We start from the raw sequence: 27,378 nt of genomic DNA, 5'->3' as shown, positions 1-27,378 counted from the left end.
GCGAGGGGGCGTGGCCGCTCTCATTAAGTATTCAGGAGATGATGAATATTCCGCTCTGGTTCTGGGTTCCTGCTCCATGCTCAGGTCCAGCAGAGGCTTCACTTTGAGGCCGAGGCCCAGCTCCCGGGCCCAGGCAGCGGCACCAGGTGAGAGCGGAACCGGCCGAGAGACTCCAAACCCCCGCGGACAGCGACGCCCCTGGCTTCGAGAGGGTTTGATGTTCCCTTGTGGGGGGGGAGTTGGTTGTGGGGTCTCCGGGGGGTGGGGCGGGGGGGAGAGAAGGTTGGTTGTGGGGTCTCCGGGGGGTGGGGCGGGGGGGAGAGAAGGTTGGTTGTGGGGTCTCGGGGGGGGGGGGGAGAAGGTTGGTTGTGGGGTCTCGGGGGGGGGGAAGGTTGGTTGTGGGGTCTCGGGGGGGGGGAAGGTTGGTTGTGGGGTCTCGGGGGGGGGGGGGAGAGAAGGTTGGTTGTGGGGTCTCGGGGGGGGGGGGGGTTGGTTGTGGGGCTCTCTTGGGGGGGGGGGTCTTCACGGTGATGCTGAGTGGTTGTTGGGGAGGTCGCAGTGAGGTGGAGGGAGCTTTGCAGATAGAGGCGGTCCCTGGTTTGTTTAGGGCTCGAGGGGGGGGGGTTTGGTCGTGCCTCGCTGGGGTTGGCGTTGTCTCGGAGAGGTTGTGATGGTCTTGATTGGTTTGTGGGTTTTTGGGGAGATGGGGGTGGGGGGGCTGGGGTGGAGAGTGTCCCAGGGATGCTTTCTGGTATGATGGGGGTTCTTGGAAGAGGTGGGAGCATCTCTGCAAGATTGAGGAGGTCCCAGTGTTGGAGGGGGATGTGCAGGGAGGGCTTGTGGAAGTTGAGAGTGTTTCTGGAACAAAGGGGCTTCCCTGAGGGGCTGGGGGATTAGAGGGCAATCTCCGGTTTGGAAGCCGTTTCAGGGGAAGGTAAAGCACGGTAACACAGTGGTTAGCACGGTTGCTTCACAGCGCCAGGGTTGACGGTTCGATTCCGGGCTTGGGTCACTGTCTGTGCGGAGTCTGCACGTTCTATCCGTGTCGCGTGGGTTTCCTCTGGGTGCTCCGGTTTCCTCCCACAGTCCAAAGATGTGCAGGTTAGGTGGATTGGCCATGCAAAATTGCCCCCTAGTTTCCAAAACGGTTAGGTGGGGTTACTGGATTATGGGGATAGAGTGGAGGTGTGGGGTGTAAGTGGGGTGCTCTTTCCAAGGGCCGGTGCAGACTCGATGGGCCAAATGGCCTCCTTCTGCACTGTAAACTCTATGTTCTCTGAAAAAATTCTATGATTGTTGGTGTTTCCGATGTATTCAGAAGGTGAAGGAAAGAGTGTGGGATAAATGGCCGAGCTTGGAGTAAATGAGGATATCTTAGTTACATGGTGTGAGCATGTTTTATATAGGGGTGTGTGAATATATAATGGGGAGGGGGAGATAGATATGAGGGTGGGGGTGTTAATGGTTTACAGGGTTCTCGGTTTGATGCCCCAAACTCTGATGTTACTGCCATTGTTCACACCATCTCTGTGTAATGGAAATTTTTGGGGCGAATTTGTTGATGCTGATTTTAAAATCAGCAGCAATGGTGTTTCCCTTTTTGCAACAGTCGTAAACCCTAGATTCACTTACTGCTTTATTTTGGATTTTCTTTTCCAGATAAGATGAGTCGCTGGTGACTGAGCACCAAATGGCCTCAAAAACAACTGACACCATAACATGGTACCAAAGGAAGGTATGTACCCAGTACCTGGGGCAAAAGTAGCTGTAACTGAGGATTCCTAGAACAATATCGTACTTGCATCACAGGAACTGGCCTTTCGATCCAACTGCTCCAGGCTGGTGTTTGTGTTTCACTCACTCCCACTCGTACACACTCACGTGCCACATCACTCACACACACACACGTGCTCTGACTTGCTCGTACCCATTCATACCCTGTTTCTCTCAGGTTAATTATGAGTTATGGCAATAGAATCACAATCCTCGTATAAATGTTGCTACAACAGACAACGAGGAGAAGTTTCCATCATTCTTTCGTCGAGTAATTTATCTGATTGGGATTGTTCTGTTTCAGATTGGAGCGTATGATCAACAGATCTGGGAAAAGTCCATCGAGCAAACGGAGATTAAGGTGGGCTGTGCAAATGGAGTAACCGCTCCATGCTTCTTGCCTCTTTCCCCAGATTAAGAGCCACACTTATGATTTTGCTGACCTGGGTCAGGGAGCACCGTGGGCAGAGTGGTCCAGGTGGGCTATTAATGCATTAATCGCAGTGGTGGTTGCTACGAATTTGCTACAAATTGATCCAGTGTTTTTTCACTGAGGATCACGTGGATCTGTTCTTGCCAAGCCAGAAGGCTAAAAGGGACCCATGATAGTTCCCGATTCTGGAGACTATTTTTAAACAAGGCATTGATATTTTTTTAATATTCAAAATCCTTTCTAATAAGTACTCTCAATTACCCTCCGTGATTGGTGCCTGTGTGTGCAAAGGGCATCAGTTAATCTGTGTGTGTATATAGAGTACAGACGGGTCAGTGTCAACAGACCGATTAACGAGAGCCACTTTAGGACATGTGGGATTAGAGAATGTTCATACACCCCTTTCACCAAAGAAACCAAGCTAATCTCAATCCTGTAAATATTTAACTTCAGGGACTGCGAAGCAAACCAAAGAAGACAGGCCGGATAAAGTCTGATCTGATAGATGTCGACCTTGTGAGAGGTGAGGGCAGCGAGGGAGTTGTCACCATTTATTAATCACGTTTTGTCTTCCTAACCTAGCTCGGCAGTGCAGCAGATAGCAACATTATCACTTCATGCAGAGTGTTCATACGTTGTACAACGCTTCGGAGCAGCACGGTGGCAAAGTGGTTAGCACTGCTGCCTCACAACTCCAGAGACCCGAGTTCAATTCCAGCCTCGGGTCACTGTCTGTGTGGAGTTTGCACTTTCTCCCCGTATCTGTGGGTTTCCTCCGGGTGCTCCGGTTTGCTCCCATAGTCCAGAGATGTGCAGGTTAGGATTGGTCACGCTAAATTGCCCCTTTAGTGTTCAAAGGTGTACAGGTTTAGTGGGTTTCATAGATCATAGAATTTACAGTGCAGAAGGAAGCCACTCGGCCCATCGAGTCTGCACCAGCTCTTGGAAAGAACACCCTACATAAGCCCACACCTCCACCCCCTTAACCCAGCAACCCCATCTAACCTAAGGGAAATTTTGCGAGGCCAATCCATCTAACCTGCACATCTTTGGACTGTGGGAGGAAACCAGAGTACCCGGAGGAAACCCATGCAGACACAGGGAGAACATGCAGTGACCCAAGTGGGAATCGAACCTGGGACCCTGGTGCTGTGAAGCCATAGTGCTAACTACTACACGACCGTGCTGCCCCGTGCGTTATGAGGATAGGATGCGGGGTGGACCAAGGTAGGGTGCTCTTTCGGAGGGTTGGCACAGACTCGATGGGCCGAACAGGCTCCTTCTGCACTGTAAATTCTCTGAGCAGGAGTAGACCATTCAGCCCCTCGAGTCTGTTCTACCAACTAAGTTAAATCATGGCTGATTTGTATCTTGGCTCCATCCGCCCATGCGTCAATATTTGTAATGGAAACTGCCAATGTAAACATGTCAGGCTGTAATGACACTCCACCATCCATTGGTGGAGTCCAAGATTGGTTGTTGGCAAAATGGCCAACATCGCAATTCTTGCGCTTCAGTAATTTTGTGCATTTACAGATAATGTGTTATAGAAAGATACAGAAGGCCATTCAGCCCTTCAAACCTGCTCCACCATTCATTATGATCATGGCTGATCAAGTTCAATACCCTTATCCAGCCTCCAAACCCCACCTTCCACCACCATTTCCTTTGATCCCGTTAGCCCTAAGAGCTATATCTAACTCCTTGCAATTTCATAACATTTTGGCCACCACTACCTTCTGTGGTAGTGAATTCCGCAGGTTCACCACTCTCTAGGTGAAGAACTTTCTCCTCACCTCAGTTCTGAAAGGTTTACCCCTTATCGTCAAACTATGACCACTAGTTTTGGACTCCCCCACCATCGGGAATATTCTTTCTGAATTTACCCTGTCGAATCCTGTTAGAATTTTATAAGTTTCTATGAGATCCCCTCTCACTCTTGTCATAATATACACCAGTATATCATGGTGCAGACACACATACTGATGGACACACAGTGGGACCAATCAACACACACACCGCAGCCAATCGCCAGTTAGAGCACACACTATAAAGACAGGGGGGCATCAGAGTTCCCGCTCATTCGAGCTGCAGCTTCCTAGTAGGACAGAGCTCACAGCTTACAGCACATATTCACCATGTGCTGAGTGCATCGACTGGTTAGGACAAGGCACAGGTCTTTAGCTAAAGCTAATATCGTGTTAACCCACAGTGAAAGTATGTTAAACAGTTTCTGACTTAATAAAATAGTGTTGGCACTATTTCACGTGTTGGTGACCCTGTATGTGTTCCACGGATCCAGAGCGCCCAACACATGATACCAGGAGTTGAGGGATATTAGCACTTCTTGGACCTACCTGCAAGTGATCTGCCTTCCGCCAGCATTTTGTCATCCTGCAACATGGACAACATCTCCCGCCGCTCCGCATCGCTGGTAACCTAGGGGCCAACTGGAAGATATTCAAACAGCGCTTCCAGCTCTTCATTGAGGCCACAGACAGGGAGGACGCCTCGTATACCAGGAAGATTGCTCTCCTCCTATCCATAGCCGGGGACCATGCCATCCACATTTTCAATTCTCTCACCTTTGCGGATGATGAAGATAAAACAAAGATCAAGACGGTCCTCCTCAAGTTTGACACTCACTGCAGCGTAGAGGTGAATGAAAGTTTTGAGCGCTACGTGTTCCAACAGCGTTTGCAGGGTAAGGATGAACTTTTCCAATCGTTTCTCACTCACCTCCGCATCCTTGCGCAGTCTTGCAGCTACGGTCCCACCTCCGACTCCATGATACGCGACCAGATCGTTTTTGGTGTTCAGTCGGACCCCCTACGACAGCAGCTCCTCAAGGTAAAGCAGCTCACCCTAGCGACCGCCACCGAGACCTGTGTCCTACACGAAAACGCCACAAGTCGGTATTCCACATCCAAGCGGCTGAAACGGCGCGGCAAGGTCCCCACGAGGCGGAACGGGTCCAAGCAATTGAGCAACTCCAGGGCCTCGGCCTGGATGAGGGCGACCATTTCATGCGCTTTTCGGGGACTCCCGCGCTTGTGCGCACCAAACGAGGGGACATCGACGAACGTAACGCACAGGCGCGCACCACGTACGACCGCACCGCGCATGCGTGGTGGCGCAGCGAAAGTGCTGACGCTACAACGTGCGGCAACTGTGGCTCCGCCCATTTAAAACGGCAATGCCCTGCCAAATCTCGACACTGCCTGAGATGTGGCAAACCTGGCCACTATGCTGCCTTCTGCCGAGCAGCTGAGCCTGCCAATTCACATTGCTTCACCCAGCCTCGCAGGAATGTCCGGGCCATTCAACCCACAGTCACCGAGTCCGATGTGGACCTCCTACACAACATTGACACCGAGGACCCGAAGGCGGTATCATGACAAAAAACAGGGTGTCCCCGAAGCAAAGACACCAGCTGCTGCTCAATCCAGACGATGAGTGGTGCGCCACCCTGACAGTCAACTGGTCCCAAATACGATTCCGCCTGGACACTGGTGCCTCCGCCAATCTCATTGCGCGGTCTGACCTCCAAAGCCTTTGTGTCAAACCAGCCATCCTTCCGTCTGCCTGCCAGCTATTGGATTACAATGGCAATGCCATTGATGCCAACGGCTCGTGCCAACTTGAAGTGACACACAGGTCCCGCAAAGCCATCCTTCCTTTTGAAATCGTGGGCTCCTCGAAAGCCTCCCTGCTTGGCGCGCAGGCATGCAAGCTGTTGAACCTAGTTCAGAGAGTTCACTCTCTCTCTCCTGATGACACGTCTGCCTTTCAGGACACCGACTTCAGGGCGCAACACGACGCCATCATCAACCAGCACCACGACATCTTCGAAGGCATGGGCACGCTCCCATACACCTACAAGATCTTATTGAAACAGAATGCCACGCATGTGGTGCACGCACCTCGTAGGGTCCCAGCACCCCTTAAGGACCGCCTCAAGCAGCAACTGCAAGACCTCCAGGACCAAGGAGTGCTTTCCAGAGTCACGGAACCAACCGACTGGGTCAGTTCCATGGTATGTGTAAAAAAGCCTTCCGGCGAATTGAGAATTTGCATTGATCCCAAGGATCTAAATCGCAATATCATGAGGGAGCGTTATCCAATTCCCAAGCGCGAAGAGATCACATGCCAGATGGCTCGCGCCAAGCTCTTCACCAAACTCAACGCCTCAAAAGGATTCTGGCAAATCCAGCTCAGCAAATCCAGCAGGAAACTGTGTACATTGAATACCCCCTTTGGCAGATGTTGTTAGAACAGGATGCCGTTTGGGATCATATCTGCTTCAGAAGTGTTCCATAGGATTATGGAACAAATGATTGAAGGTGTTTGTATCTATGTCAACGACATAATCATTTGATCCACCACCCCGCAGGAGCATGTCAGTCGCCTCCAGCGCGTATTCAAACATATACATGAGCATGGCCTCCGCCTCAACAGGGCTAAATGCTCTTTTGGTCAATCGGAACTCTTCCTCGGGGACCACATCTCCCAGTTGGGTGTGCGACCGGATGCAGACAAGGTAGCTGCTATCACAGCCGTGAAAACGCCAGAGGACAAGAAGGTGGTCCTCCAATTTCTGGGCATGGTCAATTTTTTAGGGAAGTTCATCCCTAACCTCGCCTCTCATACCACAGCTCTCCGGAACCTGGTTAGGAAGACGACAGACTTCCAGTGGCTCCCTGCCCACAAGCACGAATGGAGAGAACTCAAAACCAAACTCACCACGGCCCCGGTCTTAGCTTTCTTTGATCCAGCAAAAGAGACCAAAATTTCGACTGATGCCAGCCAATCCGGCATTGGGGCAATGCTCCTGCAACGTGATGAGGCCTCATCATGGTCCCGTTGCATATGCGTCACGCGCCATGACCCCCACGGAGCAGTGCTACGCGCAGATAGAAAAGGAGTGCCTGGGCCTTCTGACCGGTGTGGTTAAGTTTCACGATTATGCATACGGACTTCCTCAATTCACCGTCGAGACCGACCATCGCCCGCTGGTCAATATAATACAGAAAGACTTGAACGACATGACGCCTCGCCTCCAGCATATTCTTCTCAAGCTCTGGCGATATGACTTCCAGCTGGTATACATCCCAGGCAAAGACCTCACATCATTGCTGACGCTCTCTCCAGGGCAGTCAACACTCCATGTGACCCAGGTTGATGCCCATGTGGCCTTCGTGGCCTCCAATCTACCTGCCACAGATGAACACCTTGTCCAAATTCGCCGCGAGACAGCGGCTGACCCTCTGCTACAGCGTGTCATGCGCCACCTAACAGACGGGTGGTTCAAGGGCCAATGCCCTCAGTTCTATAATGTCAGAGATGATGTGGCGGTAGTAGACGGGGTTCTTCTGAAACTGGAATGCATTATCATCCCGCATAGCATGCGCCAGTTTGTCCTGGAACAGCTAGATGAAGGCCACCTTGGCGTGGAAAAGTGCCGCCGACGGGCCCGAGAGGCAGTGTACTGGCCCGGCGTTAATGAAGACATAGCCAACACAGTGCTCAACTGCCACACTTGTCAGCGCTTCCAGCCGGCCCAACCACGTGAGACCCTGCAGCCCTATGAGTTGGTCACATCACCATGGACCAAGGTGGGCATCGACCTGTTCCACGCGCGCTGGGTAGAGACTATGTCCTGATCGTGGACTACTTTTCAGATTACCCAGGGGTGATAACGGTTGCACGATATCACATCGTCTGCAGTCATCCGTGCCTGTAAGGACACCTTTGCTTGACACGGAATCACACTCACGGTTATGTCGGACAATGGCCCCTGCTTCGCCAGCCAGGAATGGTCCAACTTTGCCAGGCGGTACAATTTTGTCCATGTGACATCCTGTACCCCCAATCCAACAGCAAAGCGGAGAAGGGAGTACATATAGTCAAACGGCTCCTCTGCAAGGTTGCCGATGCTGGGTCCGTTTCTACCTCGCCTTGCTGGCCTATCGCTCCGCCCCATTGTCCACTGGCCTGTCGCCAGCCCAATTGCTCATGGGTCGTACCCTGAGGATGACGGTGCCATCCATTCATGTCCCAGACCTCGACCACGTTCCAGTCCTTCGACGGATGCAGCTGTTTTGTGCACAGCACAAGGCGGATCATGACTCCTGTGCAGCTGATCTCCCTGCTCTGGCTCCAGATGACAACGTCCGCATCCATCTTCCGGATGGTGGCTGGTCTGCAACCGCTGTTGTCCTTCGGCAGGTGGCCCCCTGTTGGTTCCTGGTTCGTCTACCGGATGGCTCCATTCTGCGCCGCAATCGACGTACCCTTTGTCTCGTTCCACGCTCGCGACGTGATCCTCCACTGTTGCCTCGCCTTCCTGCTGACCCTGCCATGGACTATGCAGAGATCCCTGTCACTCTGCATCCCCCTGACTCTGACGCAGTCCAGCCTGCTCCTCAACAGGTCGCTCCCGACCCACCCTTGAGGCGGTCAACCAGAATTTGTCGCCCACCTCAGAGATTTAATTCATGAACTTTGCGGACTTCTAGACTTTCTGAATTGTTTTGTTCTTCGGTTTGATTGTTTACCTGGTTTGTATATAGTGTTCATCTTGTTATTCTTGTGACATACTGTTTTTCTGCACCAGGCACCTTCCCATGTAAATAGCTTAGTTCTCATGTACATAATCCTGTAAATATGTCTTTCGCACCCCACACGTAGTTAGGGACATTCTCACCATACACTATTTATTGCCACACGTGTACATTCCTTTATAAAAGGGGGGATGTCATAATATACACCAGTATATCATGGTGCAGACACACACACTGATGGACACACAGTGGGACCAATCAACACACACAACACCGCAGCCAATCACTAGTTAGAGCACACGCACTATAAAGACATGGGGCATCAGAGTTCCCGCTCATTCGAGCTGCAGCTTCCTAGTAGGACAGAGCTCACAGCCTGCAGCACAGATATTCACCATGTGCTGAATGCATCGACTGGTTAGGACAAGGCATAGGTCGTTAGTTAAAGCTAATATCGTGTTAACCCACAGTGAAAGTATGTTAAACAATTTCTGACTTAATAAAAAAGTGTTGCACTATTTCAAGTGTTGGTGACCTGTGTGTGTTCCACGGATCCAGAGCGCCCAACACCACAACTCTTCTAAACTCCAATGAATATAATCCTAACCAACTTAGTCTCTCCTCATGTGACAGACCCGCCATCCCAGGAATCGGCCTGGTAAACCTTCGCTGCACTCCCGCCATAGCAAGAACATCTTTCCTCCAATTTCTTTAAAAATAAATTTGGAATACCCAATTTATTTTTTTCCAATTAAGGGGCAATTTTAACGTAGCCAATTAACCTGTCCTGCACATCTTTGGGTTGTGGGGGCGAAACCCACGCAAACACAGGGAGAATGTGCAAACTCCACATGGTCAGTGACCCAGAGCTGGGATCGAACCTGGGACCTCGGCGCCGTGGGGCAGCAGTGCTAACCACTGTGCCAACTTGCTGCCCTTCCTTCCTCAGATAAGGACACCAAAGCTGCACTCAATACTTCAGGTGTGGCCTTACCAGTGCCCTATACAATTGCAGTAAAACATCCCTATTCCTATACTCAAATCCTCTCGCTACCATTTGGCTTCTTTACTGCCTGCTGTACATTGCGCACTTACTTTCAGCAACTGATCCATGCGGACACCAAGGTCTCGCTGAGTATCCACCTCTCCCAATTTACATCTATTCAAATAATAATCTGCTTTCCTAATTTTGCTACCGAAGAGGATAATCTCACATTTTTCCACATTATAATGCATGTGCCCACTCACTCAGTCCAAATCCCGCTGAAGCATCTCTGCATCCTCCTCACAGCTCATCCTCCCACCCAACTTTGTATCATCTGTGCTAGGATCCCAACTGCTCACGTTATATATTAATGATTTGGATATAACACATTTAGTTCCCTCGTCCAAATCATTGATATATAATGTGAGCAGTTGGGGTCCTAGCACAGATCCCTGCGGTACCCCACTAGTCACAGCCTGCCAATCAGAAAAAGACCCAGTTATTCCAACTTTTGCTTCCTGTCTGCTAACAAGCTTTATCTCCATTTCAAAACACAATCCACAATGCCATGAACTTTAACTTTACATTGTAATCTGCTATGTGAGGCCTTGTCAAAAGCCTTCTGAAAGTCTAAATAAACCACATCCACCAGTTCTCCCTGGTCAACTGTACGAGTCCCATCTTCAAAGAATTCTAATAGATTTATCAAGTATGATTTCCCTTTCATAAATCCATGCTGACTTCGTCTGATTATACCACTGCTTTCCAAATGCTATGCTATGAAATCCTTGATGGTGGGCTCTTGCAACTTCCCTACTACTGACGCTAGGCTCACTGGTCTATAGATCCCTGTTTTCTCTCTACCTCCCATTTTGAATAGCGGGGTTGTGTTACATAAAACACTGATGTAGATCGGGTGGGCCAGTTTTCTGTTTTTGTGCTGGACACACTCATAGCTTTGAGCACACAGGAGCTGGGAACTTTGGAGGGACTCTTGTGTTCAGAGCAGATGGACTCACACCCAAGGAAGGTCCATTGGATAAACCGTCCTTGCATTGGCCTTGTCAATGAGGGCTCAGCCAGGTTTGAGGGCAGGACATGATGAAAGGAGGCAAGAGGCATCATTTGATAATACAGTTGCATTTTGTTTATGACCACCGCAGATTAGATAGACGCACGGAATTTACAGAAGGAGACAATTCGGCCCAAATTGGTCGGTGCTGCACCCGAGCGCAATCCCACCCTGCTTCATCTCACCCTGTCACCAAATCCTTCCATTTCTTTCTCCCTTGTGTGTTTATCCAGCTTCCCCCTTAAATGTATCGATACTATTCACCTCAATCACTCCCCGGGGTGGCGAGTTCCACATTCTCAACACTCTCCGGGTAACGACGTTTCTCATGAATTCCCCACCGCATTTAACAGTGACTGTCTTATATTAATGACCCACTAGTTCTGGACTCCAACCAGAAATGCGCACATCAGGTCACCTGTCCGCCTTCTCTTTTCTAGGGTAAAAAAGAGCCCCAGCCTGTTTGGCCTTTCCGATAGTTCTAACCTGGGATGTAGCATAGTGGTAATAAGAATGGACCAGCAATCCAGATGCTCCAGCAAATCCAGTGAGGACACGGTTCAAATCCCATCACAGGCAGCTGGTGGAATTTAAATTGAATGAATAGATCTGGAATATAAAGCTAGTCTCAGCAATGATGAAAACCATCATTGATTGTTGTCAAAACCCATCTGATTCCCTGCTGCCCTTTAGGGAAGGAAATCTGCCGTCCTTGCCTGGTCTGGTCTGACTCCAGTCCCACAGCAATGTGGTTGATTAGCACACCATTCAGCTCAGGGCAACTGGGGATAGGGTTAGTGTGTTGCCATGAAAGAATAAAATTAACCTCTCCATTTTGTTACCATTCTTGTAAAGATAACCATTTCCTCTATCAATTTAACCGGTTGTCTCCATTATCCAGGATCAACTTTTGTCAAAGCGAAACCTGAAAGTCCCTGGACTTCTTTGACCCGGAAGGGGATAGTGCGAGTGTTATTCTTTCCGCTTTTCTACCAATGGTGGATCCAGGTAACCTCGCTGGGTACCTTCACATGGCTACTGATCCTCTACCTCTTGGAAGGTGCTTTGCAAAAAATGTTATGGAACATTCACTTCAATTGTAACTACTCTGTCTGAAGTGAGACTGATTCTGTTGCCTATTTTTGTGCTCTTCAGTGGTGGCGGTCGGTCTATATTTGCTGGTGCCGGCCTTGTACGTCAGTGAACTTGTCAGCCCTATGGTTCTGATGCTGCTGCTGGGCACAGTCCACTGTCAGATAGTCTCAACCCAGCGACATACTGCTTCACCCTCAAACGGAGGCAGATGCAGGAGGTGAGCCTTGTGATGGTGATAATTACGACCGAGTGACACAACTTAACATCCAACGAATCCTTCTGTAATTCTCACATTGAATTTTTAAACTGTTCAGCCATGTCGATTTTCTTTCCACTATAAAAACCTGTCAGCATTTAGGGCGATGCCATGGAGGGAATTGGAATTTAAAAGGAGGGATGTGAAATTTAAATTTAAGGCATTGCCAGGATCAGCTGATCAGCAAGCACCGGGGTGGGTGGGGAAATGGTTTGAGTAGGAGACAATCTCGCCCACTACCTGAGCTCCTTCAATATTAACTGTTTCATGTCAGGATTTGGATTGTGGCTTCATGCTCCACTGTATCCAGAGCCTGAATGTGTCTCTCGTATGCAGTGATGAGAAAGGGACACTATGCTCAAGGTGGGTGTGGAACAGAACTGGACACGGTGCTCAAGGTGGGTCTGAAACAGAACTGGATACAGTGCTCAAGGTGGGTGTGAAACAGAACTGGATACAGTGCTCAAGGTGGGTCTGAAACAGAATTGGACACGGTGCTCAAGGTGGGTGTGGAACAGAACAGGACACAGTGCTCAAGGTGGGACTGAAACAGAACTGGACACCGTGTTCAAGGTGGGTCTGAAACCGAATTGGACATGGTGCTCAAGGTGGGTGTGAAACTGAACTGGACACAGTGCTCAAGGTGGGTGTGGAACAGAACTGGACACAGTGCTCAAGGTGGGTGTGGAACAGAACTGAACACTGCTCAAGGTGGGTGTGGAACAGAACTGGACACAGTGCTCAAGGTGGGTCTGAAACAGAACTGGACGCAGTGCTCAAGGTGGGTCTGAAACAGAACTGGTCACGGTGCTCAAGGTGGGTGTGGAACAGAACTGGACACAGTGCTCAAGGTGGGTCTGAAACAGAACTGGACACAGTGCTCAAGGTGGGTGTGAAACAGAACTGGACACGGTGCTCAAGGTGGGTCTGGAACAGAACTGGACACAGTGCTCAAGGTGGGTCTGGAACAGAACTGGACACAGTGCTCAAGGTGGGTCTGAAACAGAACTGGACACAGTGCTCAAGGTGGGTGTGGAACAGAACTGGACACGGTGCTCAAGGTGGGTCTGGAACAGAACTGGACATGGTGCTCAAGGTGGGTCTGAAACAGAACTGGACACGGTGCTCAAGGTGGGTCTGAAACAGAACTGGACACAGTGCTCAAGGTGGGTCTGAAACAGAACTGGACACGGTGCTCAAGGTGGGTCTGAAGCAGAACTGGACACGGTGCTCAAGGTGGGTCTGAAACAGAACTGGACACTGTGCTCAAGGTGGGTCTGAAACAGAACTGGACACAGTGCTCAAGGTGGGTGTGGAACAGAACTGGACACGGTGCTCAAGGTGGGTCTGAAACAGAACTGGACACAGTGCTCAAGGTAGGTCTGAAACAGAACTGGACACGGTGCTCAAGGTGGGTCTGAAACTGAACTGGACACGGTGCTCAAGGTGCAGTTTTGAGTATGAAGTGTACAAACACCTAATTAATTCCCCAATGATGCAATTCAGAATTTCATTCACATTCTCTGTTAAAGCCTGTGGTGATTGGACATGCCATGACTTTCATGGTCCTTCAGGACTAAAGGGTTATTATGACAAACCTTGATGGTCTTTGATCCTATGCACCTTGAGGTGCAAATTTGTAACAGTGAACATCCCACATCACAGAAATCCCTTCTAAGTTTAGGAAGTGCTGTTGCTCCATTTTATTGCATAAAGTTTACATATTTAAAGGTGTATTTTTACCTCTTTATTGGTATATTTTTACTAGTTTAATGGGGCAATTTTCTTCTTCCTTAGGGCAACGCAGACGAGAAACCTGTTGAGGAAAGTTGGTAAAGTTGGTCGGTGTACCATAGGCCCTGGACCTAACTCTGGAAGAGTAAGTCTTCTCACCTTCTGTTAAGATTTGCTGTGTACATCACATTGGGAACAGCAGAAGGCCATTCAGCCCCTTGAGTCTGTCCTGCCATTCAATTAGCTCATGGCTGTTGTGTACCCGAACCCCATTGACCCTCCTTTGCATCATATCCCCACACACCCTTACCTGTAGATTGGCTGCTCTGCAGTTTGGTTACTAGCGCATGGATTAACCAGGCTTGATAATTGCACAGGATTAACTAGAAGATTGGTTAATAGTGCGTGGATTATCAGGTAGATTGGTTACTGGTGCTTGTATTAACTAGTAGATTGGCGAATGATGTATAACTATCCAGGAGATTGGTTAATAATGCGTGGATTCATTGGCACTGCCTTCTCGCTCACAGTAATGTTTTACGGGTTCACTGAAAAGCACAATTATAATTCTTGGGAGAAGCTCATTTCACTATGGTGGGTTGTCTCCAGGCTGCTGCAAACCGGGGCTCGGATGAGAATTCCAGTGAGGACACGGAGAGCCAGTCGCGACGGTTGTTGCTTCAGCAAAATGGGGAAGTGACTTTGAACGACTGCATGTTACGGCTTCGACGGAGGCCACAGGGCAAATCTCGGGGAGCAGCAGAGGTAACTTGGATTATTTTCAGTCGCTTGAGCGGTAACTCAGATTATTTTCACTCGCTTGCGCGTTAACTCGGATTATTTTCATTTGCTCACTGTTGCTGTGATTTCATTTCTGTGGTAATGCTGCTGCTGAAATTCAGACCTCTTGAATCTCACACTGTGGAGTGATGTTTAATTCTCTCAAACGAGAACGGGCTGCTTACAAAAGGTACTGCAGAGATTCCAGGGTTGGAGTGATCTTCTGGACTAGTTCTGATCGCTTCATCGGGCCGGAGAGGAATTTCCCTTGTTCTTTTCTCAAATTGACTTGGGTTTTTCATCTAGTTTTCTGCCTCACCTGGGAGATGACGTTTCTGGGTGCGCTGGAGAAGGAATGAATGTGCTATGGTGCATGAGGTGTCACAATTGCGTGGGGCAGGTTGGTTGCCCAATGGGTCTTCACCCGTCTGGTCGCATGTTAGAAACGTGACTGAAACCCATACAATCCACACACTGAAAATCAAACTTGAGTCCAGCCTTGTTTACCGCAATCTCTTTCCCACGGAATTACAGGGCGGAGAAATAATTCCAGGATGGGAGATTCCAAAACGAGACTCTGACAGTTTGCTGGACTCTGAGATCGAATCTACAGCCCCAACTCAGGTACAAAGAGCCATCTCTGGGTTTCTCAAGAAGCTTTACACAGGCTTGGGGGCGAGGGAACCTGTCATTGAAGCCCCGTCATGTGTGGGTGTTCGCCCCCTCAACAAGGTCATTGAAAGGGGGTAGAAAGCGATGAAACTACTCTGGGAAGTTAAGCGCTCCCTGAATCGGTGAGTGAAAGCAGCTGCATGTGCGGCGATGTGTCCACAATGAATTTCCAGCTGAGAGGATTTCTGGACAGAAAGTGCTAGACAAGATTTGTAGGGACAATACCAGAAACAAGAGATTTATAAGGTTTAATTCTCTCAAACGAGAAAGTGGACATTACTGGCTAACAGCAATAGGTGATAAATCCCATGGACAACATTGGAGGAAGAGTGGGGGATTCTCTTCGGGTCTGGCTTTTTATTTATTTCTGAATTTTAAAAAAGTCTAAATTTAGAGTACCCAATTATTTTTTTCCAATTAAGGGGGAAATGTAGCACGGCCAATCCATCTACCATGCACATCTTTGGGCTGTGGGAGTGAAACCCACATAGACAGGGAGAATGTGCAAATTTCACATGGACAGTGACCCGGGGCCAGGGTCGAACCCGGATCCTCAGTGCCGAAGGCAGCAGTGCTAACCACTGCGCCGCCGTGATACCAGATTTATTTCTGAACCAAGGCTGCAAAATACATGTTCGTCTAGTCATCCTTCCTGCTGTTTGTGGGATGTTGCTTTGTATAAATTGGCTACCACGTTGGTCCATATACAAGTAATAAATGTAGGTCTTTCTAACAATCTGATTGGGATCAAGGGGAACTCCAGACGGTCACTGGTTCCAGATCTGGTTATTGTGGAAACAGGTTCTTATCCAGTGTGCGTGAGATCAGTGGGGTTGCCTTCACAGGCGCGCACGACCTCTTGTTTTGTAGATATATTTTTCTTTTGTTTCTTTCAGGGTGGTTCAAAGTCCTACGTGAACTTGAGCTCTTTGAGCTGCAGCACCTCTCGGCAGGATTCGGACAGCAGCCAGCACGGTTCGGAGACCGAGGACATGCTGTGGGACGACCTCTTGAATGGTCCGCGGTGCCATTCCTCCTACACCAGTGAGAGCGAGTGTGAGGGTGTCCAGAGAGTGACTCTGCCCAAGAAAGCATCCATGGAAGAGCCATACCAACAGGTGGGCTTTGCTGATTGGCGACCGTTCGGTGGCTCTTCAGCAAATTGTGTTTATATTGTGCCTTTAGTGTATTAAAACATCCGAAGACAGTTCACTGGAGCATTATCAATCAAAGAGCTAGCATAAGCCAGGAGTGAATTCATTTAGATAAGCAAAATACTGCGGATTCTGGAATCTGAAACGAAGAACAGAGGAGGCTGGAAAACTCAGCAGGCCCGGCAGCATCAGGCCCGGCAGCATCAATCAGGAGAGAAACAGAGGTGACCTTTCGAGGCCATGGACCCTTCATCAGAACTGAAAGGAGGGAGAATGTTAGAGCAAAAGAAACTGCATCAAAAAGTAGCAACTTTTAAGATCAAACAATGGATGATCTGCTGTGACAGGGAGAGGGGGTCTTTTGCATTGAGGCAACACATGTGAGGGATATTTTTTTTTTCAAGTAAAGAGATGAAAGGGGGGTTTAAGGTGGAGGAGAAAGGTCAAAATCTTAAGTTGCCGACTCGACGTTGCCCAAGCTGAAGGTGAGATGCTGCTCCCCCAGCTTGTGTTGGGCTTCACTGGAGCATTGCAGCAGGCCCAGGACTGGTATGTGGGCACGAGAGTAAGGTGCTGAGTTAAAATGGCACACAGCAGGAAGAGTGAGTGGGGGGGGTGGGGGGGGAGGGGCAGGAAGAGTGAGTGGGGGGGGGTCATGTTTGCGGACTGAACGAAGGTGTTCCACAAAACGGTCACCCAAGTCTGTGTTTAGCCTCACCCATGAGGAGGAGACCCCATTGGGAGCAGTGAATGCAGCAGACCAAATTGAAGGAGGTGCAAGTGAAATGTTGCTTCACCTGAAAGGGGTATCTGGAGCCTTGGTCGGTTGGGAGGGAGGAGGTAGAGGTGCAAGTGAAATGTTGCTTCACCTGAAAGGGGTATCTGGAGCCTTGGTCGGTTGGGAGGGAGGAGGTAAAGGTGCAAGCATTGCGCCTTCTGCAATTGCAGGCGAAGGTGTTGTGGGATGGGGAGTTGGGCGTGATGGATGAGTGGACCAGGGAGGGAGTGGTCCCTGCGGAAAACTGACAGGAGGTGTGGGGAAGATTATTTTAGTGGGAGCATCATACTGGAGTTGGTGGAAGACGATCCTTTGGATGCGGAAACTAGAGGGGTGAAAATGAGGACAAGGGGGATTCTATTAAGGATCTGGGAGGGAGGGGAAGGGATGAGAGCAGAGGTGCGGGAAATGTGTCAAACCTGGTTGCGTGCCCTATTAACCACTGTGGGAGGGGAAACCTCAGTCAAGGAAAAAGCAGACATATCAGGAGCACTATTTCGAAGGCAGCATCATCGGAACAGATGCGGAGGTGGAGAAACTGGGAGAAAATTCATTCTTGGGGTGTGGATGTCACTGGTAAGGTCAGCATTTGTTGCCCATGTTTGCACTGAGAAGTCGATGGCAGGCTGTTGCTGTGAACATAACTGAGTGACTTGCTAGGACATATCAGAGGGAAGTTCAGGATGGCAGATTTTCTTCCCGAAAAGACACGAGTGAACCAAACGGGCTTTTCCAACAATCTGGTCACCGTTACTGAGACTAGCTTTTTATTCCGGATTTATTTAAATTCCCCAGCTGCGTTTGTGGGATTTGAGCTTGTTTTGGGATCATTAGACCGGGTCTCCGGACTGCTTCAACAAAAGCAAAACACTGCGGGCGCTGAAATAAGAACAAAGAAAATGCTGGAAATGCTCAGCCGATTATGAAAGCTCACAGACCTGAGACGTAAACTCTGTTTCTCTCTCCCCAGATACCAACGGACCGGCTAAGTATTTGCAGCATTTTATATTCCTTAATCTCTCGGGTCACTCATCCATTAACATGACCAGTATGTCACTGTACCCCCATTTATGATTCCACTTCTCTGCATCTGATAAGTTTATAGTCAGTGTAGCCTTGAATACCGGCTTCTCTACGCACTCTCTAAGCCTTGCCATCTGATAAGGCACCTGGTGGCAGGATGGCATTCGGGGGGTCCTGAAGTTGAATTTACAAGTGAATCTACACCCTGTCTCAAAGTGTGGGACAGACATCCACAATACCAGAGTGAGGGGCAGTTTTGAGAGCTGTTGATACAAGATGTTGTAATGAATTCCCTCTAATGCTCACCAGTGAGTGAGTAACCCACCAGTAAAAGTACATTAATGCAGAATCACCTCATTGTGCCATGCTTTTAACATCTGTTAATTGCCAACCTGCCCTGGCTCCTCAAATCCTTCCATGGCTCCCCTGATCTCTGTATCTTGCTCCAGTCCTACAACATGCCAAAATCTCTGCTCTCCTTCTTTGGAGAATAATCCTGCTTGATTTCGATAGCTTGTGTTTAGAACTAAATGTATTTTATCTTGATTTCAGAACCACTTGCACTGGCTATATAGCACCAGCCCGAGCTCGCAGCGGGTCAGCGCCATCATCTGGGAAGGAAACGACTGTAAAAAATTCGACATGTCTGTTCTGGAGATTAGCGGAATGATTATGAAGCGGGTGCGTTTCCAGACTCGAGACAAAACTGGAGCCGGATAGTGAGGAGAGTTTGAATGTAACTTGGGGACAGACCTGGAATAGAGAGATTCATGGGGAGGGAGGTGAAGGACCTGGGGCAAGGGTAGGAAGGGAAGAGTTCGGGGGAGGGTAGAAGGGGCAGGGATTGGGGAAGGAAATCGGAACAGGGGAAGAGTTGGGTTGTGGTATCAGGAATGGTGACCCAGGGGAGATGACAATGTAAATTTTCCCCCTTCACCTTTTCTCTTCAGAGTTTTGCAGCCTCCGTAGGATCCTTCCCCTCACTCATATTTTTCTGCTGATTGCTCAACAGGCCAGTACCTTTGAGCAGGAGAATGGTTACCGGATCCTGGGATACTTGGTGACTACAGTCCTCACTCTGCTACCCTTCGTGTTCCGCCTCTTCCAGCAGAAGGAGCTGGAACAGCTGGCCACGTACTCCATCACAGAGCTACTGACTGTTGCCTGTGGTGCGAAACCTGATGGATTGCTCATCGCCCTGGTGCTCATTAATGTTTTAGAACGGTTCTGCCTAATGTGGATGGTTTTCTTCATTCTGTGTGTGGCAGAGAAAACGTACAAACAGGTGAGTGGCAGCAGAGTCTTGCTCTGACATTTTACTTTCTGGTCACGCGTTATGGGCGGCACGGACTAGGCCAGCATTTATTGCCCATTCCTAGTTGCCCTTGAGAAGGCCCTTTTTTGAACCCTGCATAATGTAGGTACACCCACAGTGCTGCTAGGGAGGGGTTTCCAGGATTTGGCCCAATGGCAGTGAAGGAATGGCAATAGATTTCCAATTCAGGATGGTGAGTGACTTGGAAGGGAACTTCCAGGTGGTAGTATCCCCAAGTGTTTGTTGTAAAGGTAGTGGGTTTGGGAGGAGGTGTTGCCTAAGGAGGCTTGGTGAATTCCTGCTGTACAACTCGTAGATGCTGCTGTGTGTCGGTGATAGAGGGAGTGAATATTTACGTTGCTGAATGGGGTGCCAATCAAGTGGGCTCCTTTGTCCTGGCTGGTATCAAGCTTAGTGTTGTTGGAACTGTACTCATCCAGGCAAGTGGAGAGTATTCCTTCACACTCCTGACTGTGGCCTTATTGATGGTGGACAGGCTTTGGGGAGTTAGGAGGTGAGTTGCGTGCCACATGATTCCTAGCCTTCGACCTGCTCTTGTAGCCACAGTATTTATATGGCTAGTCCAGTTCAGTTTCTGGCCAATGGTAACCCCCAGGATGATGTTGGTGGAGAATTCTGCAATGGTAATGTTATTGAATGTCAAAGGGAGATGGATTCTCTCCTGTTGGGTATGCTGGTCTGCCTCTCTGAAAGAAGAATAAAACCTCAATTTGTTCATTGATGTCTGCACAGCGATTCCTGTTTGCCAAGCTCTTCAGTCATCTGACATCAGCTAGGAAGGCTCGCAAGTCCGAGATCCCTCATTTTAGGTTGAAGAAGGTGCAGAACATCAAGATGTGGTTGTCACTGCGCTCTTACTTGAAGGTTAGTATGGGAATCATTGAATGACACAGCACACAAGGTCAATTAAATAAGGAAAAGCTGTTTTCAGTGGCGGGAGGGTCAGCAACCACAGGACACGGATTTACAGTGATTGGCAAAAGAACCAGATTTGACACGAGGAACCATTTTCTTATGCAGTGAGTTCCTGCAATATGGAAGGTGCTGCCTGAAAGGGCGGTGGAAGCAGGTTCAACAAAACTCAAAAACATAAATCATTTGAAGGGAATAAATCTGCAGCGATATTCAACAAGACCAGCGATGTAGATATAATTAAATGGCCCTACCAAAGAGATGGCACAGCATGATGGGCTGAATGGTCTCTTGTGCTGAACCATTCTATGAAAAGGAGGTAATTTTTCCAATGTGCCTGTGCTAGGCCTATTTCTATTATTCTCTTGATGTGATGAGTGTGCCTATTACCACAAAAGTGCAATTAATTTTTTTTTAATATATTGGATTGCGGACATTGGCAAGTCTAACATTTATTACCCATCCTTAATTACCCTTTGAGGTGGTAGTGGCGGTGAGCCTTCTCTTTGAACTGCCACAGTCTTTGTGGTGTAAGTACACCCACAGTGGAGTTGGTGAGCAGTATGTGGCGAGAAGGGTAGGAGGTGAGGACCAGGACAAACCCCTGCGAGGGACTGAGCTTCAGAAGGTGCAGCCGATCCATTGGCCGAAGATCGTGGGTGGGAAAGAGACTGGGAGGAAATTCCCTGGTAACTGGGAGGCCTGTGAGGGGAGAGCCAGAGGCAGATGGCAGTGAAGGGGACCCCAGGAGTTGCCAGCTCTGGATTAGAGTGAGACTCGGGACTGCTGCCCGTTGGGATGACCCGGACGGAACTAAGACCAGCAGCAGCTAAAGTTCACAAACCGAGTGGGCGTGACCTACGTGGCCTGAAAAACAGTATGGTGCAGCTGATGAGTGGATTTAGTCGCAATAATCAATCACCAAATCCTCTCATAAGCAAGCAGATATTGCCAAAACCTTTAGCATTGACTTGAGCCACATACACCAGCACAGAATGGCAGGTTAATTGAAGGTGTGTGGGTTAATGGATAATAGATGCGTGTTTTGTTTCGGTGTTTGGCAAGGTTAATTTTCGAAGGTTCCCGTCCACATTACATCTATCCTACTACCAATGCAAACTCGTAGGCCAGGTGTGAGCAAAGAGAGGTGAGAGAGATTGAATGAAACCTTCCAAAATGAAGGCAAGAAATGTTCCCCCCCCTAAGGTGCACAAGCAAAGTTGCAGAGCAATAAAATGTGTAGCAGATCAAAGTAAACATGCTGCTCACCAATCACTACACTTGGGGTAAGCTGCCCGTGCGCAGAAAGTGATGCTCGGAGGAGTTTGAAGCCTGTCCAGTACAAAGATAATTTGAGGAAACGTTGGTCGGCTGCCTCTGTCTTTCTAGGTAATAAAGTTGTGGGTTTGGAAGGTGCTGTCTGAGGAGCCTTGGTGAATTGCTGCAGTGCACCTTGTAGATGGTACACACGGCTGCCACTCTCTTGATGGCCAACCAGCTGCTTTGCCTTGGAGCAGATCTGTTCAGAGGAAAACTTAAACAGACATCCAGCAGCAAAGTGTTGGATATTCAGCGAACCTTTTGAGCAAATGTCATATTTACTTTTGTTCCCTTAGACTTGCCCAGTGGCCCGGCAGACTGAGAGAACAAGATTTAAAAATTCCTTCAACTGAAACATCAGTCCCCATCCAGATTCCAACATTTCTGGGTTTAAAGATACCTCAGAAACTGGACTTGTGAGATTGCTTAATCCCGAGAAGTATTTGGGTGGTGATTTCTTCACCCAGAGAGTGGGCTGTGGAATTCGTTACCACAGAAAGTAGTTGAGGCCAAAATATTTTACGTTTCCAAGAAGCGGTTAGATAAAGCACTTGGGGCCAAGGGGGTCAAAGGATGTGGGGGGGGGGGCGGGGGGTTCAGGCTATGGACTTGGATGATCAACCATGATCATATTGAAGGTGGAGCAGGCTCAAAGCGCCGCCTCCTATTTTCTAAGTTCCTAAACCTCAACTGGATCATTGCAGTTCAAACTTAAATAAAAAGCCAGCTGTCTAATTGATTAACATCTCTATCACTTTCTGCCACTCACTGTTTTCTGACCCTACCCCTCAATCTATGGGACTTCTTGCGATCGTCACTCTTTATCTTTCCCACTATTACAGAGGCGGGGTCCACAGCGCTCGGTTGATGTCATTGTTTCATCGGCGTTCTTACTCACTCTGTCCATCGCTTTTGTCTGCTGTGCTCAGGTAAGACTCCGAACCTGTTTCAGTTTATTGAGGAATGGTGATACACATTTGTCTCCTGTCCCTCAGGCAATTCATGATGGTCAGTGCCAGCTCTGCAACTTCTGATGTCACTTGAACCCTTCAGTCCTTAAACCCTAACCCCAAGTGTTATTCCCACTCATACCGCCCCCCCTCACCCCATGCTGGCAGCTGCCGGCCAGGTTACCAGGAACACACGAACATTACCTTCATGAAATAACTTGGTGCCAGAAACTTATGGGTTCAGGATTCACTCCAGAGATTTGGGACCGCAATGCAGGCTGACCCTCTGGTACAGTACTGAGGGAGTGATGCACTGTTGGAAGGTGCAGTCTTTCAGATGCGAATGTTAAAATGAAATCCCACCTGCCCCCTAAATTGGATGCAAAAGATCCCACGGCCTCTATTCCAAATAGAGGGAGGGGATTTATCCACCGTGTCCTGCCCAATATTTATTCCTCAAACAATGGTATGGTCATTACCACGTTGTTGTTAGTGAGAGCTTGCTGTGCACAAATTGGCTGCTGCATTACCTATATTACATCAGTAACTACACTTCAAAAAAGTACTTAATTGACTTGGGACACCTTGAAGTCATGAAAGGTGCTATGAAACGCCACTTCAGTTTACTGAAGGCTGGGTTTGTTTATGTAATGAGTGAAGATGGGGGTGTCTTTATATATTAGTTATCACAGAGATTCATTTCCATAACACAAACAATTCATTTTTCTCAATCCTCAGTTCCTTCATGGCCACATGAGCTTTTTGGATTCTTTGTATAACTGGGAACTATTGATCTGGGGAGCCGCTCTGGCCGTTTTCCTCTTGAGGTTGGTCACACTGGGCTCAGAAGTCAGCAGGAAATACAATAATGTCTCCATCTTGCTCACAGAACAGGTATGTGCCAAATGGTTAATCAGTGGAGCCTGTTAAGATTTTGATAACTTGTAGGCCTGCGTAAATTGGGCCTCAATACATTCTGATGTAGCTCAGTTTCTTATCCAGGAATTGTTTTTATCTGTGGGCAAATTTGCAGAAAATTATAGGGAAATAGAGAACGGTGGCTTTGGCAGATCATGCTGAAATCTTAAGTGCTTTTTCTTTGCCAATAGATCAACTTGTATCTTAAGATGGAGACAAAACCCAACAAGAAGGATCAGCTGTCAATTGTTAATAATGTGCTAAAGCTTGCTACAAAGTTACTGAAGGTGAGAAGCTCTCCCACTGTTTTTCTACCCCTCTTCCGTTGCATCTCCCTTACTCACACCTTCACTCTCTCACCTGTGGGAGTACCGCACTGGCAGAGGGAGTGATGCATTATTGGCGGTGCAGTTTTAGGCGAGATGACTGCCGTACTCGTGCATCCACTCTTTCACACCGTACTGGATAAATAGTGGGCAGGGTTCTCCATTAGCCGAAATTGGGAAAGGCGATTGGGCTGAGAATTGCTTTGGACGCCGAAATCGCGACAGGCGCCGGTTTGATGTCAAATCGCGATTCTCCACGACCTCGACAGTAGCGTTATTGCATTACGGAATGCACGTAAACACAGTTTGCATATCATTAGCGGGCCCGACCCGCTATTCTCAGGGTCCTCCGTGATTCTCCACCTCCGATGGGCTGAGTTCCCGAAGGCAAGGTTCACTAATGTTTTAAAAATCGTTGAAACGGCCGTGGCGGCTGCTGAGAGGGGATATGGAAGGTGTCCAACATCGCCATAGTTTGACAGTTGTGCTGCTGGCCAGGGGAGTAGTGCGCGGGTGGCCAGTAGGTGGGTTGGAAGTCGGGGCGGACACTGAATACCATTGCCACAGCCGGAAGGCAGCCATGCACACTGCTAACAGCCCACTTTGAACTTGGTGCCCTCTGGCCCCAAGCGACCCGTCAGTTGTATTGGTGTGCTCAAGCACAACCAGTGCCATCTTGTTGACTGGGATGAGTGTGTGTGTCGGGATTGTAATGTGTATGTGTGGCTGCACTTTGTGAGCCTCCCGAGTGTCAATCATGCACCCGGTGAATCCCGCACGATTTTTCATTGGAACAATTATGTTCCATGCGGCACCGGTGCTAGCCCCTCAGCGGAATTGGTCTAGGTGTGGCGGCAGTTTTTCTGTCTTGAAAGTCCACGAATTCTGCATTGACGTCAACACGTAGTCTCAGAAACGGAGAATCCTGGCCAGCGTGTCTGTAATAGGAGCAGGGCTGTATTCTTTTGCCTTCTGAGCAGCCCATTGGCGTTTACTAACTCACCTGAACGATATCATCGCATGGTAGGCATCTTGAGGATTTTATTTGTCCAGAAGAGACAGCATCTACCAGAGGGTTCATAGAATTTAGTGCAGCAGGCCATTTGGCCCATCGAGGCTGCACCCCACACCTCCACGCTATCCCCATTACCCAGTAACCCCACCCAGCACTAAGGGCAATTTTGGATACCAAGGACAATTTAGCATGGCCAATCCACCTACCCCGCACATCTTTGGACTGTGGGAGGAAACCCACGTGCGCAGTGACCCAACCGGGAATCGAACCTGGGACCCTGGAGCTGTGAAGCAATTGTGCTAACAATGAGGATGTTTAGCAGCAAATATGAAGTTAGAACCATTAAAAACTCAATGATACCTCACTCAACAAGGTGCAACTTACTCAAGGATTTGTACAATGACATTAACAGTATACAAATGAAAGTTCAATTCAATTCCCAGTGACCGCAGTCAGGGGTCGTCAATGGAGCACCATCTGGAAAATTGCAGAATCACTGACAGCATCTTCTAGATTTCCAATTTATTCAAGCAGACTCCAGAGGTTTCTGTCAGATTCAGTGCAGCAAAGATGACAACCACTGACAATTTTACCTCTTCATCACTGCATAAACTGAGTTTATCAACTTGAAAGGACTGCGTAACATGTGTGCCTTGCCCGCCCCTTCAAAAGGATGTACATGGTGGTAGGGCGTGTTTGTGTGGGGGCGGGGGAAAGGGAGAGCGCGAGAGAGAATGGGGAGAGCGAACTGTAAAGTCCTACTGCACACACTGTTTAGTTACCTCTTTAGTTTCTTCCAAGGTTGTGGAATGGTGGTTTGTCTTGTTCTATTGAAGCCACAACAGATAAGTAGAGATGCCAGCTGACTTGCACAAACTGGCGAATCAGAGTGAGCTGCTGTTTCAGCATGTCATTCCGAGCAAAGCTGGCAGGATTGTATGCTGTCATTGCTTCAGTTTGGGGAGAGAAAAGTGGCCCACACAGTTGAAGGGTGTCAGTGAGTGCTGGGCAATGTTTTCACTGCGCTATGCTGTTCTTTCCCCAACAGGAGCTGGACTCACCTTTTAGAGTGTACGGACTGACTATGAATCCACTGCTGTACAACATTACGCGGGTCGTCATTCTGTCTGCGGTATCTGGAGTGATCAGCGATCTGCTGGGCTTCAACCTCCGGGTGAGTTACCCCACAATGTATAAAGGCAGCCACAAGAGGTTTGACCCGACAAATCAAAAAGTTTAATAATCTATTTTTCTTTCCCTTTTCCCAGCTGTGGAAGATTAAATGACCGAGGGAAGTTGCAGGAAGAGGAGACATAATTTTGCTGAAGTGGGTGTGTGAGAGAGAGGGGTCTTCTACTACCAGCAGTGTCTCCTTGTCCTACTGCTAAGTTATCAGAACATTGGAATGGAGTTGAGGCAGAGCAGCCATCATCTTACTGAATGCTGGCTCAAACCCCCACCATGCATGCCAGGTGATGGAAATGGCCATAAAAACTCCAGTCAGGCAACTGTGTAGAGGACCCTTTCCCATCCTTTAAATTGCACAAAACCTTCCATCCCTTGACCTGAAACATTGACAGGTGCTGAGTATTTCCTGTTATTGCATATGCTTTCCCCAACAACCTGTATCTCCTGTTGTGGGTAGAGACCTGATCTGCCTCAGCCCCAAGCTGGAACTTGAGGCTGACAATGTAAATATTATATCCAAGGACAAATTGTTGCTAAAAATCATGTTAATTTTATTAGGAGTTGGCTATTGTGTAGCAATCTTCAGTTTATTGCTCAGTGTGTGTGTGTGTAACGATGTTTCTTTCCAAGTAAAGTTCTACTCGCTGCTTTGAGTATTTTTCAATCATTGGAGGACTTGCATTTACAAAGTGCCAAGTAGGGTTTTGAACTTTTTTTTTCCCCAATTAAGGGGCAATTTAGCTTGACCAGTTCACCTACCCTTGCACATAGTTGGGTTGCAGGGGTGAGACCCACAGAGAATGTGCAAACTCCACACAGACATTGACCAAGGAGACTCCCCCCAAAGGCAGCGCTCCCTTGTCAGCCTAGATCATAGAATCCCTACAGTGCAGACAGGCATTTGACCTGCACCAACCCTCCGAAAGAACCCCACCCCGTCTTGTGGAGTTTGCACTTTTAAAAAAAATATAAATTTAAGAGTACCTAATTTTTTTTTTCCAATTGAGGGGCAATTTAGCATGGCCAATCCACCTAACCTACACATCTCTGGGTTGGAGGGAGGGTTTACACTTTCTCCCACCAAGGCCAGAGTTG

At 48.6% G+C, this 27,378-nt stretch overlaps 1 protein-coding gene across 3 annotated transcripts; it reads left to right on the top strand.

The window, feature by feature from the left end:
- phtf1 (putative homeodomain transcription factor 1) lies at positions 1 to 26,929 on the top strand. Of its 3 annotated transcripts, XM_072480182.1 has the most exons (18): positions 1 to 146; positions 1,660 to 1,735; positions 2,078 to 2,134; positions 2,660 to 2,729; positions 11,728 to 11,886; positions 11,982 to 12,138; positions 13,975 to 14,056; positions 14,521 to 14,676; positions 15,226 to 15,315; positions 16,260 to 16,481; positions 18,871 to 18,999; positions 19,331 to 19,603; positions 20,387 to 20,518; positions 22,729 to 22,815; positions 23,575 to 23,730; positions 23,946 to 24,041; positions 26,144 to 26,269; positions 26,364 to 26,929. In XM_072480182.1, the coding sequence occupies exons 2-18, from the start codon at positions 1,691 to 1,693 to the stop codon at positions 26,379 to 26,381; spliced, it is 2,055 nt and encodes a 684-aa protein (XP_072336283.1). In that variant the 5' UTR covers positions 1 to 146; positions 1,660 to 1,690; the 3' UTR covers positions 26,382 to 26,929. The 3 variants fall into 3 exon arrangements, with proteins under 3 accessions (XP_072336283.1, XP_072336284.1, XP_072336285.1); XM_072480183.1 differs by lacking the exon at positions 18,871 to 18,999; XM_072480184.1 differs by lacking the exon at positions 19,331 to 19,603.
- Positions 26,930 to 27,378: the final 449 nt, after the last annotated feature.

This window comes from Scyliorhinus torazame, chromosome 17, assembly GCF_047496885.1.
Source record: "Scyliorhinus torazame isolate Kashiwa2021f chromosome 17, sScyTor2.1, whole genome shotgun sequence".
Taxonomy (NCBI): Eukaryota; Metazoa; Chordata; class Chondrichthyes; order Carcharhiniformes; family Scyliorhinidae; genus Scyliorhinus; species Scyliorhinus torazame.
Note: the sequence above shows the minus strand (reverse complement) of the source record. Positions and strands in the feature narration are given on the sequence as shown.

Bases quoted from the DNA above. Each gene is read 5' to 3' on its own strand.
- phtf1 (XM_072480182.1), top strand. From the start codon at position 1,691: ATGGCCTCAAAAACAACTGACACCATAACATGGTACCAAAGGAAG. The intron at 12,139-13,974 runs GTGAGCCTTGTG...CTTCTTCCTTAG, and splicing joins AACGGAGGCAGATGCAGGAG to GGCAACGCAGACGAGAAACC. The intron at 19,604-20,386 runs GTGAGTGGCAGC...ATGTCTGCACAG, and splicing joins CAGAGAAAACGTACAAACAG to CGATTCCTGTTTGCCAAGCT.